Below are 19,018 nucleotides of genomic sequence, written 5' to 3' on the forward strand. Positions count from 1 at the left end.
ATTGTTTTAAAATAAACATTTGCAATTATAATTTCTAATATGATAACTATCATTAGATATAACCCACATAAATTAAAAAAACTCTCCAGGTCCTCAATGATTATAATGAGTATAAAGGAGTCCAGAGACCAAAAGTCTGAAAACTGGTACTCTAGGTAATCTAAGTCTCTTATGGACCTTCACTTCCTTTGCTGATACAAACATCGAGTCAAAGGAAAGAACTGGGAAGGAAGAATATGTGCATTGGTTTCATGTTCACTCATAAAGGAAGTGCCGGAGTTGCAAAGAGACAGGAAGCTCCCAGAGAGCAGAATATATTGAAAACTAATATTCATAGACTCCATCTGTTCAGAGGATCATGCAGAAGACAAAGGAATAGTCCATTTCACTCTAGCATAGTCCCAGCTAGACAAATGACATGAATGTAAACTAGAATGCCGACTGAAATTTAAAGAGTGCGCTCAAGAAGGATCTACAACTCTTGCAATCTAACAAACAGTAGGAAAAAATAATATCATCACAAAAACTCACAGGAAAACTAAAACTTTAAAAATAAATTCCATTTTTAAAAATCCATGAAAAAGAAATAAATTTTTAGAAAAGTTTTGTATCCTCAGTAGGATACCAAAGGACAAAATCTTTTTTTTAAAAAAAGACAAAGAGAAATAGAGTAATAAGAACTGGATGAGGAGAAAAACAAAACAAAGCAAAACAAAACAAAACAAAAAAACAACATGAGATTAAAAGAAGACAAGTAAAGCAAAAACTTAATATTACAGAGAGGGTAAAAAAAAAAAAATCCACATTAGGGAAAATAAACCAACATTAGGGAAAATTAAATCTTTCTTATGAGACCAAGCTCAAGATTTTCCAGAATGCAGGAGGGGGAAACGGAAAAAACTGAATCACTATATTGTATAAAAAAATCAATATCCAAGATTACATTAAGTATGTCCAAAGAAACCAGAACACTTAGAACGATGCAAGAAAAAAGGGCATTTAATACCTACATGCCTTTCTTGAAAATGTACTACAACAAGCACTGTAGTTAGCACTGTAGTTAAAGATGTTACGAACTTCACCAACTCTGGTCAGAGACATCAATAAAGTGATAGGAATTAAATTAACTCAGAACAATAAAAAGCAAGTGGAGGACAACCATCAGAAGATGAAAAGGATTTCAATAGATTTCTGAAATACAAAGAGGACAGAAACCTATTGATATTAAGCCAGAACACACCCACAACAATGGGGGGGGGGGATCTTCACTGAAGAAGAGGGAAGAGCTGATCATCAGTAAAGTGATACCTGAGGGGAACAAACAACTCTGAAAATTGCTAGGCTACCAAATAAGAACAACAAGGATCACGCATCACCTAGCTAATGTATTTGGAGATCTCTGCCATTTGTGTTTCAGAATACAAAAAAATTATGTTCTTTATGATATTTCTACTTTAAAAACTGACTTCTGCTTACAATTTCCTTCATCTAACAGTAGCAAATAAAATTCCAGTGATACATAGGCATATCTCCACAGAGAAACCTGAACTGTGATTCTGTTTACATTTCTTTAGTCGAAAATAAGTCTTGTAAGAGAACTTAATGTCATCTCTAATAAAAACTATAAATCTGCCCAGTGCCTTAATCAACCCCAAGGTTTTCAAATTATTTATTGCCTTGAAATTACAGCGTGAACACTGATGCAGTTCTCTCCTTCACCTCTTGTAAATCATCTCAACAATGAAAATATTTTTATGTGTGAATTTATCAAAGAAATTTTCTTAAACTAACTCAAGTTTTCAGCAAAACTCAGAGGCAAATATAATCCACAAACTCTAAAACACAAATGTAGACTATAAAAAGTAGTTAGAATCCAAGAGAAAAGGGCTAAGGAAAGTTCAGAGTGTCGCTGGAAGAACTAGCCAGCAGATGCCAGAAATTATGCACAAAAATACACTCCGAGAGTAAATAGCTTTCTTAAGCGAAAAAGAGAATTTCAATGTTTGAAATACTGAGTACAGAAGGCAGAATACAATGAGGTACAGACAGAACCACAGACAACTGAAAAGAATCACACAGAAAAGGCATTTGCCTAGAACAAGCCTGAGTCTGGCCAAAGCAAAGCTTTGAGTAATATAATCTAAAATATCACTTCCTATATTCTCCTCTCATAGCAACCTCCCACAAATAACTGATCCAGGAATATCTAATTTCTTTAAAGATAGGTAATATTAAGGAACTGACATAGCATCAATACAAAAGTACTGAATGAAAAGACGTAGAAAGGTAATATGAGGTAGAACGGTAATACTAACAGTGCAAACTTCACAGAAAAATACTGCCATACAACAGATGACAATTATTACCACATACTTGATCATGACTTTTTAAAATAAAACTCTCACTGATATAAAGCAGACCAACAAAGCAGAAATGTAAAAAGATCCGAGGAAAAAGATGGCATAACAATTGAATAATATAAAAGGTAACATGACAAAACACAGGAAAATAGTTCAAGGGAAAAATCATCAGCACAGAAATGAAAGAATATAGCAAATATAGAACAATAATATAGAACAAAGAATAAGAGAATGGAGATTTAAAGGACACAACAAAATGAAACAGAACAAAGGAAAAAGAAATTAAAGGGATCAGAGCACCAATATTAGATTTAGAGCAATGGTTCTCAAAGCAGGGTCCGTGGACAAGCAGTTGCGTTTCACTTGGGAATTTGAGAGAAACCGCAATTTCTCATGCCACCAAAGATTTACTAAAGTCAGAAAATCTGGAAATGGAACCCAACAGTCTGTTTTAACAAGCCCTCCAGACAATTCAGATCCACACTAAAGTTTTGGAACTGATGCCTTGGAAGATGGAAAAAGAGACACAATATGAACATAGCCAAAATGTCCAAAGAGGAAAACCAATCAGTATAACATCACAAATATTTAAATATAAACAATAAACTTAAAACTTGAATCTGCATATTAAGAAGGGCATAAGTAACAGAGAAAACTGACCTAGAACAGTGAACTCCAAGACATATCTAGGAAGTTAGTGAACTTTAAAGATGAAAAAATAATCTTTTGAGCAAAGAAACAAAAAGATTAAGTTAATTAAAATGGAGGGGGGAAGAAACAAAAAATCAGATGGCATCTTATTGCTTCACAACAACATTAAATATTAGAATACAGTGGAACACTCACAGGTTAAGCATGAGCCAGGATTTTTATATTCCTTTAAACAACCCTTCAAAAATAAAAATGACAACAAGTAAACACTCTTAAACATGCAAGAACTAAGGGATCACTGTTCTCATGAAATATTCTTGAGAAAACTACTAGGAGTTAAAACTTCAGCTAAGCAAGAATGGGAAAAGGAGTACTATTATCAAAGCAGTAAAGCATAATTAGCTATAAAATAAATGTGGGGATTAGGAAGAAAAAACAGAAAGTAAATATCATCTACCCCAATAATATGAAAATAATATAAATAAAAATTGAGAGAAAAAAAAAGGAGAAATGATGGGTTGGAACTCCCATCTTTGGAATTTAATGTTAACAAATCAAGTAGTAGAATATAAGTATACTTCACAGTAGGAAAATAATATCATTTATTAAAAACTAATAGTGGAGAAATGGGAGTAAAAGAACAAAGACTTATATTATGCATAGGTAGGAATTTAATAGGTAATATTTAAAGAAATACAAAACTAAAGATATCATAGAAAGATACAACTGTGAAATTAATCACTAAAACAAAAATACAGACAACCCAAATACCAGAAAACTAGAAATGCAGGCACCAACACACATTTTAACAGCAGAATGAAAGACCTGTGGTTAACTATGAAAAGAGAAAACAACACAATAAAAGCATCAATATCCAATATATTTTTCACATGGATAAATGTAAATGGAATAAATCATCAGTTAAAAAAATAAAAGAGTTATACACATGTCCATGTAAGTAAGAACTTGGACAGAAATGTTTGTTGCAACATTATTCACAATAACCACCAAGTGAAAACAACTAAAAATGTCCATCAACTGAAGAATAGATAAACAAAGTTATATATCCACACAAAGAAATATTTTGGGGGCCATAATAAGGAATGGCATACTGATTCATGCTACAACATGGATGAACCTTAAAAACATTATGCTATATGAAAGAAATCAGGCACAAAAACACCACATTTTGAATGATTCAGCTTCTATGAAATGTCCCCAAATAGTCAAATCTATAGAGACAGAAAATAGACTGGTGGCTGCCAAAGGCCAGAAGTTTGGAAGAATTAGGGAATGGTTGCTAACAAGTACAGAGTTTCTTTTGGTGGCGATGAAAAATGATCCAAAGTTGACTGTGGTGGTGATCATACAACTCTGAATTGCACACTAAATTGAATTTATTGAAATTGTACATTTGAATGAGTAGACTGTGCGATACACAATTACATCTCAATAAAGCTGTTTAAAATTCTAAATAACAGAAGTGTTACAGTGTGGATCACAAAGGAAAACAAAACTTCACTGTATACAAAGCACATACCTAAAATAATAAGATTCAAAAAACCTTTGAAGTAGTATGATAAATAAAGGCAAAAACAAACAAAAAGAAACAAGGCTCACAATATTAGTCACAATCTTAAAAGTCAAGACAAAAAAAAAAACCTTTATAAGTCTAAGGGAATATAAATCCAAATGAAGAAATAATTATCTATGAAATTATCATCACCAAAAAGCACAGTATGAATATTCATGAAGAAACTTTAGAAGACACTATAATTAAACAGCCACTAGTGTTAGGAAGATTTCATTCACCTCACTTAGTCTATGACAGATCAACTGAGCCAAAAATAAATATGAATATAAAGGCTAAAACAAAAACATAATTAGTAAGGCAAATTTGATTGACATATATAAATCTTTACTCTGAATTGATAACACCTTTTAAAGGGTCTGTGAAACAGTCCCAAGAATTGATAACACCTTATAATAAATTCCAAAAAGCAGAATATACAGATAATATCCTTTCACCTTAACACGATAAAATTTAAAATAACAAATTCAGAAAATAAAGACTTCTACCTTGAAATTTCAAAACTCTTTAACAAGCATGAAAAAAAGCAAAAAAGAAAACAAAATTGCAGACTTCTTAAAAACATGACAAAAGTTACTCAGTATCCTATTCTAGTTATCAGACTACGTATGGCAGGCGCAGAAGGAAATTTTAAAGTACTAATATCTATAAGAAAAGAAGGAGAGTTAATGAATTCAATTGCCCAACTAAAAAGATAGTAAAGGACAATAAAGAGAAATACAAACCAAAGATTAATAAATAATAAAAGTAAGTTTTGCTTAGGAAAAGAGCAGAAGTAAGAAACAAAAGAAAGCTGGTTTATTGTGGAGGGGAAAAAACTTAAATAGCTACCATTATTCAGAAAAAAGCAAAGAAACAAATATTCAACTAATAAATCCTGATAGGAAATAACCACAAAAACAAAAGAAATTTAAAGTCTTATCATCAATTACTTTCCTCAACTATATACAGTTAATTTTAAAATATCAATAAAATGGCTATTTTGCTAAGAACGATAATTTACCAAAACAGGGAAGTCTAGTTGGCTCAGTCAGTTAAGTGTTAGACTCTTGATTTTGGCCCACATCACAATCTCACAGTTCATGGGTTCGAGCCCCCTGTCAGGCTCTGCACTGATAGCACAAAGCCTGTTTGGACATTCTCTCTCTCTCTCTCTCTCTCTCTCTCTCTCTCTCCCTCTGCCCCTTCCCTGCTCATGCTCAGTCTCTCTCAAAATAAATCAATAAACTTAAAAAAAAAAAATAAAGAAAGAATGATAATTTACTAAAACAGACTCAAGAAGAGAAAAAAATCTAATCAAACCAATTTCCATAGGAGAAGTAGAGGAAGTCCAGTATCTGTTAACCCAACCCCAAACACTAGGACTCAAATAGTCCATGGGAGAATTCCATAAAATCCATCAAAACTGGATAATTCCAATGCTATTAAAACTACTCCAGAACAGAAGAAAAAATCCTAAGTTCTTTTTGTGGAGTAGAACATTGATGTAAAAGTTACCAAAGAGTTACAGAACAAGATCACTTATTAACATCAATACAAAAATCCTAAATACAATGCTAGGAAAAAAAACCATTCATTACATCATTTAAAAATAATACACTATGGAGAAATAATCCATGTTCATGGACAGGAAGACTCAACAGTGACAAATGTCAGTTCTTCCCAACTTGATCTATAGATTCAATGCAATCCCAATCAAAATGCCAGCAAATTATTTTGTGGATATCAACAAACTGACTTTAAAGTTTATATGGAGAGGCAAAAGACCCAGAACAGCCAACATAATGTTGAAAACAAAGAAATAAAGTTGGAGGCCTGACACTCCCTGACTTTAAGACTCACTATAAAGCTACAGTAATCAACATAGTGTAGTATTAGCAAAAGAATAGACAAACAGATCAACAGAACAAAACACAGATCCCAGAAACAGACTCACATAAATATAATCAATTGATCTATGATAAAGGAACAAAGACAATACAATGGAGCAAAGACAGTTTTTCAATAAACGGTTCTACAACAACTATCGTATTCCAAAAAATGAATCTAGACATAGACCTTACACCCTTCACAAAAATTAACTCAAAATAAATCATAGACCTAAATGTAAAAAGCAAAACTATGCAACTCCTAGAAAATAAGGTAGGACAAAACCTAGACAACTTCGGGTATGGTGATGCCTTCTTAGATATAACACCAAAGACACGGATCCATCAAGACATTGATCCATGATCCATGTGGTTTGAGAAAACAAAACACATGCTGGAAAAAATATCTGAAAAAGCACATCTAATAAGGACTCTTATCCAAAATATCCAAAGACTCTTAATAACAAAATGAACAAATCAATTAAAAAATAGGTCAAAGACCTTAACAGACACATCACTAAAGAAGCTATAGAGATGAAAAATAAGCATATGAAAAGATGCTCCACATCATATGTCATTATGGAATTGCAAATTAAAAAAAAAATTATTTGTGTGTGTGTGTGTGTGTGTGTGTGTATATATATATATATATATATATATATATATAATCACTACACACCTATTAGAATGGCCAAAATCTGAAACACTGACATTATCAAATGCTGAGAAGGATGTGGAACAACAGGAACTCTCATTCACTGCTAGTAAGAATGCAAAATGGTAAGCCATTTTGGCGGTTGATTACAAAACTAAATATACTCTTACCATATAACTGAACTATTGTGCTCTTTGGTATTTACTCAAAAAAAGTTGAAAATTTATATCCACACAAAACCTACACGTGGGTGTTCACAGCAGCTTTATACATAATTGCCAAAATGTGGAAGCAACCAAGAATCCTTCAGTAGGTGAACGGATAAATAAACTGTGGCACGTCCAGACAATGTAATATTACTCAGCACTAAAAAGTGAGCTATCAAGCCATGAAAAAGACATAGAAACAACACTTAATGGCATATTAATAAATTAAAGAAATCGATCTAAAATAGTGTGATTCAAAAAATAAAATAAAGTAGTATGATTCCAACTATATGACATTCTAGAAAAGGTAAAACAAAAAATCAGAACTTGCCAAGGGACAGGGGAAAGAGAGGGATGATTAAGCAGAGCATAGATAGGTACGGCAATGAAAATACTCTGTATGACACTATCCTGATGGATATGTTATTAATATACTTGTTCAAACCTACAGAATGTACAACACCAAGAATAAATCCTAATGCAAACTAGACTTCGGGTGATTATGGTGTCAATGTGTGTTCATCAGTGGTAACAAATGTAACATTCCAGTGAGTAATGTTGATAATGTGAAAAACCATGCATATGTGGTGGCAGCAGGTGTAAGTGAAATCTCTGTACCTTGCTTTAAATTTTGCTGAGAGAGAAGGAGCTAAGATGGCTGAGTAGTAGGAGGACCCTGGGCTTGCCCCATCCCTCAAACACAGCTAGATAAATATCAAATCATTCTGAATACCCAAGAAATAGATCTGAGGACTATAGAACAAACTGCACAACTGGAGGAAGAGAAAAGGCCACATTGTGAAAGGTAGAAGTGCAGAGACATGGTTTGGGAGAGAAACAGACTGCAGGTGCTGTAGACGGGAGGAAGGGAGAGAGAGAAAGAGGAGTACACAGGGGATCGCACAAGGAAAACACCTCCCAAAAGCCACTGACTGGGAAAACAAGAGGGGCTGATTTTCTGAAGTTTTTACAACCAGTGGAGCTCAAAGAGTGTAGTTTTAGAGGCCCATGGTGTGGCCAGTGGTGGAACCCAGCAGGCGCTGCAGTGCTCCTGTGGATAAGGAGGGCAGATAGCCTGGGAGCAGACAGTGCCATCTGAGGATGCCCTGGCAGGCACTGGGAGAGATGGTTCCCCCTTCTTGGAGCACATCTGGAAGAGGTGGCACTGCCTCTCGTGAGTCACAATCTCATGATTCATGGGTTCAAGCCCAGTACTGGGCTCTGTCTGATAGCTCAGAGCCTGGAACCTGCTTCTGATTCTGTGTCACCCTTGCTTTCTACCCCTCCCCCACGCTCTCACTCACTCTATCAGAAATAAAAAAAACATTAAAATAATTTTAATAAAAAAATAAAATAAAAATCAGAAAGGAACTCATTGACAGTAATACAATAATAATGGGGAGTTTTAACATACCACTTATCAATGGACAGATCATCTAAGCAGAAAGTCAATGAGGAAATAATGACTTTGAATCACACACTGGACCAGATGGACTTAACAGCTATATTCAGAACATTTTATCCTAAAGCAGAATACACATTCCTTTCAAGTGCACATGGGGCATTCTCTAGAACAGATAACAACTAGGCCTCAACAAGTACAAAAAGATTCAGATCATATTACACAAGTTTTCCAATCACAGCGCTGTGAAATTTGGAGTGAATCACAAGAAAACATTTGCAAAGACCACAAATGCATGGAGTTTAATGAATGTCCTACTGAAGAATGAAAGGGTCAACCAGGAAATTAAAGAAGAAATACAACAATACATGGAAACAAATGAAAATGAAACCATGACAGTGGAAAACCTTTGAGATGCAGCAAAAGCAATCATAAGAGAGAAGTATATAGCAATATAGGCCTACCCCAAGAAACAAGAAAATTCTCAAAATCACAAACTAACCTTACACCTAAAGGAGCTAGAAAAAGAACAATAAGTGAAGCCTAAAGCCCATAAAAGAAGGGAAATAATAAAGATTAGAGCAGAAATAAATGATATAGAAAAAAAAAAACCAAAAAACAAAAAACAAATAGCAGTGGAACAGATTAATGAAACCAGGAGCTGGTTCTTTAAAGAGTAGAAGTGTTAAATCTGTAGCCAAATTTATCAAAAAGAGAAGAGAAAGGACCAAAATAAATACAATCACTAATGAGCAAAATCATAACCAACACCACAGAAATACAAACAATTATAAGAGAACATCATGAAAAATTGTATGTCAACAAATTGGGCAAACAAGAAGAAATGGATAAATTCCTATAAACATAAACTACCAAAACTGAAATAGGAAGAAATAGAAAACTTGAACAGACTGATAACCAGTAAAGAAATTGAAGCAGTTATCAAAAATCTCCCAACAAACACAAGTCCAGGGCCAGATGTCTTCCCAGGGAAATTCTAACAAACATTTAAAGAAGAGTTAATACCTATTCTTCTCAAACTGTTCCAAAGAATAGAAATGGAAGGAAAACTTACACATTTATTCTACAAGGCCAGCATTACCTTGATTCCAAAACCAGCTAAGTCTCCACTTAAAAAAAGAGAACTACAGGCCAATATCTCAGGTAAAGTTGGATGCAAAAATTCTCAACAAAATACTAGCAAATCGAATTCAACAGTACATTAAAAGAATCATTTACCACAATCAAGTAGGATTTATTCCTGGATTACAAGGGAAGTTTAATATTTGCAAATCAGTCAACATGATATACCACATTAATAAAAGGAAGGGTAAGAACCATATGACCCTCTCAATAGATGCAGAAAAAGCAGTTGACAAAGTACAGCATCCATTCTTGATAAAAACCTCAACAAAGTAGGAACAGAAAGGTCATACCTCAAGATAATAAAGGCCATATATGAAAGACCCACAGCTAATATCATTCTCGATGAGGAAAAACTGAGAGCTTTTCCTCTATGTTCAGGAACAAGACAGGGATGTCCACTCTCACCATTGTTATTTAACATAGAACTGGAAGTCCTAGCCTCAGCAATCAGAAAACAGAAAGAAATAAAAGGCATCCAAACCAGCAAGGAAGAAGTCAAACTTTCACTATTTGCAGACAACATGACAATCTATGTAGAAAACATGAAAAACTCCACCAAAAAATTACTAGAACTGCTACACTAATTCAGTAAAGTTGCAGGATACAAAATAAGTATCTAGAAATCTGTTGCATTTCTACATACCAATAATGAAGCAGCAGAAAGAGAAATCAAGGAATCAATCTCATTTACGGTTCCACCAAAAACCATAGGATACCTAGGAATAAACCTAACAAGGAGGTAAAAAAAAAAAAAAAAAAACCTAACAAGGAGGTAAGGAATCTGTACTCCCAAAACTATAGAACACTGAAGAAAGAAACTGAAGATAACACAAAGAAATGGGAAAACATTCTATGCTCATGGATTGGAAGAACAAATATTGTTAAAATATCTACACTACCCAAAGCAATCTGCACATTTAATGCAATCCCTATCAAAAGACCAACAGCATTTTTCATGGAGCTAGAACAATCCAAAAATGTGTATGGAATCCAAAAAGATCTCAAATAGCCAAAGCAATCTTGAAAAAGAAAAGCGAAGCTGTAAGCATCACAATTCCACACTTCAAATCATATTACAAAGCTGAAGTGATAAAAGACAGTATGGTACTGGCATAAAAACAACACAGAGATGAATAGAACAGAATAGAAAATCCAGAAATGGATCCACTACAATATGGTCAACTAATCTTTGACAAAGCAGGAAAGAGTAGCCAATGGAAAAAAGTCTCTTCAACAAATGGTGCTGGGAAAACTGGACAGCAACATGCAGAAGAATAAAACTGGACCACTTTCTTACACCGTACACAAAAATAAACTCAAAATGGATAAAAGACCTAAATGCGAGACAGAAAACCACCAAAATCTGAGAGAAGAACACAGGCAGTAACCTCTTTGCTATCACCCATAGCCACTTCTTACTAGATATGTCTCCTGATGCAAGGGAAACAAAAGCAAAAATGAACTTATTGGGACTTCACAATAAAAAGCTCTGCACAGAAAAGGAAACAACCAACAAAACTAAAAGGCGACCTTCGAAATGGGAGAAGATATTTGCAAGTGACATATCTGATAAAGGGTTAGTATCCAAAATCTATAAACAATGTATAAAACTCAAACCCCCAAAAAATAATCCAATTAAAATGGACAGCAGGCATGGATAGACATTTTTCCAAAGAAGACATCCAGATAGCTAAGACACATGAAAAAAAATGTTCAATATCACTCATCATCAGGGAAATGCAAGTCAAAACTACAATGAGATATCACCTCACACCTGTCAGAATGGCTACAATTAACAACACAAGGAAACAACACATGTTGGCAAGGATGCAGAGAAAGGGTAACTCCCTTATGCTCTTGGTGGGGATACAAACCGGTGCAGCCACTCTGGAAAATAATATGGAGGTTCCTTAAAAGTGAAAAATGAAACTACAATATAATCCAGCCATGGCACTACTAGGTATTTGCCCAACAGATACAAAAATACAGATTCAAAGGGGTACAAGCAATCCAATGTTTACAGCAGCATTATCAACAACAGCTATATTATGGAAAGAGCCCAAATGTCCATTGACTGATGAATGGATAAAGAAGATGTGGTGTATATATATGCATACACACAACGGAATATCACCCAGCCATCATAAGAATGAAATCTTACCATTTGCAACAACATGGACGGAACTAGAGAGTATTATGCTAAGCAAAGCAAAATAAGTCGGAGAAAGACAAATACCATATGATTTCACTTATATTCAGAATTTAAGAAATAAAGCAAATGAACATAGGGGGAGAAAAGAGAGAGAAGCAAACCAGAAAACAGACTCTTAACTAACGAGAACAAACCAAGGGTTGCTGGAAGGGAACTGGACAGGAGGATAGGTTTAATGGGTGATGAGGATCAAGGCAGGCAATTGCTGTGATGAGCCCTGGGTGTTGTATGTAAGTGATGAATCACTAAATTCTACTCCTGAAACCAATACTACACTATATGTTAACTAACTTGAATTTAAATAAAAATGTGAAACTTAAAAAAAAAAAAAGTTGTGAACCAAACTGCTGTAAAGAAAAGAAATAACAATAATAATGAAGTCTTCAAAAATAGTAACAATACATTAAGTAGGACTTATCATATTAGGACGTATTTTCATATAACTCATGAGATAAATAAATCTAACAGAAAAAGATAATTGTATTATATCTATAGATGAAAAGTCATTTGGCAATACTGAATACCTTTTTTTTTAATGTTTATTTATTTACATTGGGAGAAAGCTCACACTCAGGGAAAAGGGGCAGAGAGAAAGGAAGAGAAAATCTTAAGCCAGTTCCACACCGCCAGCAAAGAGCCCCATGTGAAGATCAATGTCACAAGCCACGAGATCATGACCTGAGCCAAAATCAAGAGTAGGACGCCCAACTGACTGAGCTACCAGGCGCCCCATAAATACCTATTCTTGAGTAAAAGTAAAACAACTCAATATTCTGGTTTCTCTTCGGACTGCATAAATCTTTCAGCTTTTAAAAGTAAAACAACTCAGCAAAATAGAACCAGATACTTGTTTAACCTGATAAAATAGATTTCAGACTCAGAGGCAACATATACTTGTAAGCAACACTAGAAGTACCGCCATGCAAATCAAGAACAAGATCCCTATAACTATCACTACAATTTAAATCTGTATTCATGCATAACTGAATCAGACAAGAGAAAAATATATTAAAAATCTAAAGAATAAAACTGTGTCTATTTATACTTAATATGATTGAATACCTAGAAAATCCAAGAGAATCAACTGAAGAATTATTATAAACAACAAAATATAGTGAGAACTGGAAAAATAAAGTCTGTATACCAAAATCAACAGCTTTTTTTTCTTATTTTTAAAAATGCTTTTTAATGTTTTTATTCATTTTTGAGAGAGAGAGAGATAGACAGAGAGAAAGAGAGAGAGTACTAGCAGGGGAGGGGCAGAGAGAGAGAGGGAGACACAGAAAGCCAAGCAGGCTCCAGGCTCTGAGCTGTCAGCACAGAACCCAACACAAGGCTCAAACCCAACTACTGTGAGATCATGACCTGAGCCAAAATTGGATGCTTAACTGACTGAGCCACCCAGGTGCCCCCCAAATCAACAGCTTTCAAATTTAAAAACTTGTATAAAAGGCATCTGCTAAGTCCTACAGGTAACAGCACCCTTAATAGTTAAAATAGACTTTTCCTGCTCCAAAGAAAAGGAATAAATATGGCTGTATCACTCTCACTACCTGTATTCAACATTAAATAAGAGGCTCTTAGCCAGTATAAAAAGGCAAGAGAAAAAATAAAAAGGTATCCAGATTGGAAAGGAAAACTAAATGTGCCCTTTTTTGTTTTGTTTTGTTTTGCAGAGGACATGACTGTCTATGTAAAAAGATATGATGGAATCTATAAAAAGCTAGTACATGGGAACCTGGGTGGCTCAGTTCATTAAGAGTCTGACTGCAGCTCAGGTCATTATCTTATACTTCGTGGGTTCAAGCCCCATGTCAGGCTCTGTGTTGACAGCTAAGAGCTTGGAGCCTGCTTCAGATTCTGTGTCTCCCTCTCTTTCTGCCCCTCCCCCACTTGTGTTTTCTCTCTCTCTCTCTCTCTCTTTCTCTTTCTCAAAAACAAATAATTAAAAACATAATCTAGTAAAGTAATAAGTGAGTTAGCAAGACTGCAAGAAAAAATCAATATACAAAAATCAATGTATTACTATATGTTATCAACAATTAAAAATTGAAAAATTTAAATACTATTTATAATATATCAAAGAGTATGAAATCAATCTGAAAAAAGTCAGATGAGTAAAACCACAAAAATTTCTTTTTTTTCTATTTTATTTTTTTAATTTACTCCAAGTTAGTTAGCATATCATGCAATAATGATTTCAGGAGTAGAATCCAGTGATTCATCCCCTACATATAACACCCAGTGCTCATCCCAACAAGTGTTCTCCTCAATGCCTATCACCCATTTAGCCAATCCCCCCACCCACAACCCCTCCAGCAACCCTCAGTTTGTTCTCTGTATTTAAGAGTATCTTATGTTTTGTCCCCCTCCCTGTTTTTATATTATTTTTGCTTTTCTTCCCTTATGTTCATCTGTTTAAACAGAAAAATTTTCTGAAATTAAAGACCTAAATAAAAGGAGAGAAATACCAGTTTGATAAACTGGAAAACTCAACACTGTTAGGGTATCAAATCTTCTCCCCCAAATTGATCTATATATTCAATGCAATTCCAATCCAAATCCCAGCATGCACTTCGTAGATACTGACAAACTTATTCTAAAATTCACATGAAAATGCTAAGGCCTAGAAAGTTGGAAGGTTAATCCTATCTCATTTCAAGGTTTAATCTGAAACGTAATCAAGACAGTGTGGTACTAGTGTAAAGACAGACAAATACAATCAAGGGAACAGAACAGAATCTAGAAAAAGACCCAGACATTCCATGACAACTTAGTTTTCATAAAGGTGCAAAAAGCAAGTCAATGAAAAAAGGGCAGTCTCTTCAATAACTGGTGCAGAAATAATTGGATATTCATATACAAAACAAACAAAAACCTATCAAGTGACTAAAAATAACTCCAATGTCTAAAAATAACTCAAATGTCTAAGACTATGGAATACTTAAATTATGGTACTGATAAGATGAAAATCTTTGCATCTGTGAAAAAAAAAGGAAAGGGGGGGACTATCTCTACATACCAATACTGGGGTAAGGGGACTCAAAATATATTAAGTAAAAAAAGCAAAGAATAGAATAAAAGAAAGAAAGAATAAAAGCATAGAATGGTGTGTTAAGAATCATCTCTTGGATAAGGTTGGTAAGAATAGTAAATGTATTTGCTTATATATGCATAGGAAAATTCTGATGGATACAGTTATAAGCTAATGGCAATGGTTATTCTTCTGATGTGATAAATGAATAGAAAACTTTCATAGAAACTTTTTGCTGTGTGACTTTAAAAATTTTATAAACATATTAATCCATTCAAATAATTCTTTTTTAATTGGCCTTCAAGCTGTAAATACAAACAAGCTGTAAATACAAATAAGCTGTAATCTGAGAAGCTGCTATTTGTTTTTACTATTTTGGATGCTGTATTCTAATTATGTATACTAAAGTTAAAAACTGAACAACTCATTATCTCTTCACTGGACTTGACAGATCAAATGACAAAATGAGTAGGTTGTTAACAGAGCTATGTTAAGTCCTAAAATCAAAGTTATCTCCAAGATTTTAAAGATATATAGAAATAAAATTCTATTATTCTACACATTTCTGTGCATTCTTCATAGTTGTAAATTTTGTTTAAATCCACATAAAAACTAGCATTCCTCATAAAAAATGATACATAATTCTCTCAAAAATGCTTTATTATTCATAATATCACTATCTCACCCATTCCCATTAGTAATGATAAAAATAATAAGAATCTCTACAGCAATCATCTGTTACATGTAGCTACTATCCTATAACTGGTGTTGCTGTAGTCTTACCCTTTAGACCAACTCTGCTACAAAATGTGCTTTTCTTCTTTATTACATGAAACAAACAAAAAAAAAACAACAGAACTGGAAAATGAGAGGAGGAAGTTATACTTAAAATTCCACATACTAGAATTCTTTTAATTTTTTTTTTTAAGTTTACTTATTTTGAGAGAGAATGCACACGCGCACGTCAGCAGGGGAGGGGCAGAGTCCCAAGCAAGCTCCGTGCTGTCAGTGCAGAGCCTGATGTGGGGCTCGAACTCATGAACTGTGAGATCATGACCTGAGCCGAAATCAAGAGTCTAACACTTAACTGACTGAGCCACGCAGGCACCCCTAGAATTCCTTTAAAAAAAAGAGTATCTTAGAATTTTTTAGGGGTTATATAAGCTAAGTGTTTAAAAAAAAACAAACAGGTTTTTCTAGTGAAAAACTACATGAAAAGTTGTTCAACCTAACTGCTTCACATCCCTTAAGAACAGTTCTTTTTTTTTTTTTTTTTTTTTTTAATTTTAAATTTTATTTTTTTAACGTTTATTTATTTTTGGGACAGAGAGACAGAGCATGAACAGGGGAGGGGCAGAGAGAGAAGGAGACACAGAATCGGAAGCAGGCTCCAGGCTCTGAGCCATCAGCCCAGAGCCCGACGCGGGGCTCGAACTCACGGACCGCGAGATCGTGACCTGAGCCGAAGTCGGACGCCCAACCGACTGAGCCACCCAGGCGCCCCCCTTAAGAACAGTTCTAATAGTAATCCACTGCAAATATTTCTAAGTAGCACTGATTGTAACTAAAGAAACTGTATGATCTAAGACATTTTCTTAAATGTTGAACTTGAATTATGACAGCACAAGCTGTCAAGTTAGTTTTTTTAAAAAATGAATGCAAACTGAAACCATGTGGCCTCTGCTCAACTTTTACACTGATTTATAATTTAGAAAGTGTTTCTATAAGAATGCATTGCTCCAGTTAGCAAATTTTCACCAATGACATAGTCCATGTTAAGTGTCTATCAACCTTATCCTTACCCTTACCCTACAGATTGGGCAGGGCACAGAAATAGATACCCCTTTAACATCCCTGCTGCCAAAACAGACACAAAAGGCAAGCAGTGAGCTGTGGGAAGATCATGGCAGCAGGGATCAACCAAGAGTTCCATGCCAAGCAGGTGTTATGCAAAAATTCCATAAAAATAGAATAATAACTTTGTATTCATTGACATGAAAAATGATAGGCACTGGACAGTGCTGGGATTACTGTAGCTATTATATCCAAGGGCTCATTCCAAATTAAGTGGACATGAGCAGAAGCAGGTAAAATACTACAAAAATTTACATCATCTAGCATGTGGGATTATATTAGAAAAGAGTTTAAAACGCATACTTGCAGATGTTGCTATACTTCCTATATTATTCTATCATAACCACCCCTTCTCCAAAATATAATAATTTCATGGTGCATCTTTACTGTCAAATACTATGTAGTAGTTAAAAATAATGAGACAAATCTCTAAGCACTAACCTGGAAATATTTCCAAGCCACACTGTTAGGTAAAGAAAACAACAATCCCAGAATGATGCATTTTAAGTGTCAAAACAACAGAAAGAAACAAAAGAAAACCCTCAATATATGTACGTATGCAAATGCTTTTTTAAATAGGAGTAAGTACCAACCACTGGTGGTTGGTGACCTTCAGAAGGCATAACAGGTAATTTTCACTCTATCTCATTCTTTACTGTCTACAGCTTTTTAAAAAACATAACATAGACCAACAGCCATGAATCAAAAACTATTATGAGAAACAAGAAAGGAACCTAGTTTAAGTTTCCATCACTGAGAATCTTACTCTGGAGAAGACTTGGGAATTGCACAAGTTTGTCCAGAATAGTGCTATATTCAATTAAAATAATTTCTGGAAAAATCAAGACAACTGGGCAGTAATATGTCATTCATAATCCTCTCACAAGCTGAATTATGACACACTGTAAGGACTAATTAGAAAATTTTACCTTTCTTGAAGTATAGATGTCAAAAAATGGCTTATTTCTGACACTAAATGGTTCCTGTGTTTTGTCAATGAGCCCAGTCTTCATTTTTTCATGTCGAGGACTTATTATTTCTCTTTCTATACACTGCAGACGAATATTAAAATCACAATCTCCAACTGGCTGTGCCTGAATCAAATGAGACAATTATTTCAATTTCAATACTAAAAACTATTTTATCAGCATAATTATTAAAGCCATCACAATGTACATAGCAGTCTATGTAAGGAGCATCTTTAAAGTTGTCCAGTGCACAGACTGCACAACCACATGTCAGTCCTAATTTGACTAATAAACACACCTAAACACACACATATAGACACACAAGAGTTATTTAAATTATAAATGCATGAAATAGTATAAGAATGATACGATATTCTCCAATATAAACTGAAGTTTTCACATCTGAATTAAAGTGTTAATATACTGACTAATCATTTTTATTATTTGAATTAGTACAATTATATGAACAAATAAAACCGGTATAAAACTAAAATCCACATAATTCAGGAAAGTATAAGCAAATAACATATCAAAATAAGCAACACAGTCGCCTATAATGTTTTTTGTTGCTTAAAGTGCTAATACATCAACAAGTAGAAAATAATTATTAGACAAATACATTCTCAACTCTGAAAACTAATCTAGAACAAAGTTTCCATAATATATTCAATTATACAGTTATAAAGTTCTCTATATACAGTATATATACAACATGGTCCATATAAGTGGTATCTATGATTTGAACCATGGAATAAAAAGAGTGCATATACTTTTTACATAAATTGAAGGTAGGGGCTTAAACTATCCAAATGGTATAGACAAATATAGTTTATAACATTTCATCTGGTGACAGTATCATCCAGATAAGTAACATCACCTCATATCAAGTACCCCTCTTTTTTATTTTGCAGATGGAACACCCTTCCATGAATTTTTCTCACCTTTTCATCTTCTTCCTCTTCCCTAATCTATATCACCCAACATAACGTTTATACAACCTAATGCTTACAAAAGGGTGGCAGCATTTGCTTAAGCTGTAGACATTAAATATGCCTTGAGAATGACTTTTTC

The 19,018-nt window shown here is 34.1% G+C and overlaps 1 protein-coding gene across 2 annotated transcripts in view; it reads right to left on the bottom strand.

The window, feature by feature from the left end:
* Positions 1-19,018, bottom strand: part of RNGTT (RNA guanylyltransferase and 5'-phosphatase) — a 333,772-nt gene that overhangs the window by 183,531 nt on the left and 131,223 nt on the right. For both annotated transcript variants that reach the window (XM_042986788.1, XM_007076924.3), the window contains exon 11: positions 17,909-18,073. In XM_042986788.1, coding sequence (XP_042842722.1) covers positions 17,909-18,073 — 165 coding nt within the window. The remainder of the gene's footprint in view (positions 1-17,908; positions 18,074-19,018) is intronic.

The sequence above is a fragment of the Panthera tigris genome, chromosome B2, assembly GCF_018350195.1.
Source record: "Panthera tigris isolate Pti1 chromosome B2, P.tigris_Pti1_mat1.1, whole genome shotgun sequence".
Lineage (NCBI taxonomy): Eukaryota > Metazoa > Chordata > Mammalia > Carnivora > Felidae > Panthera > Panthera tigris.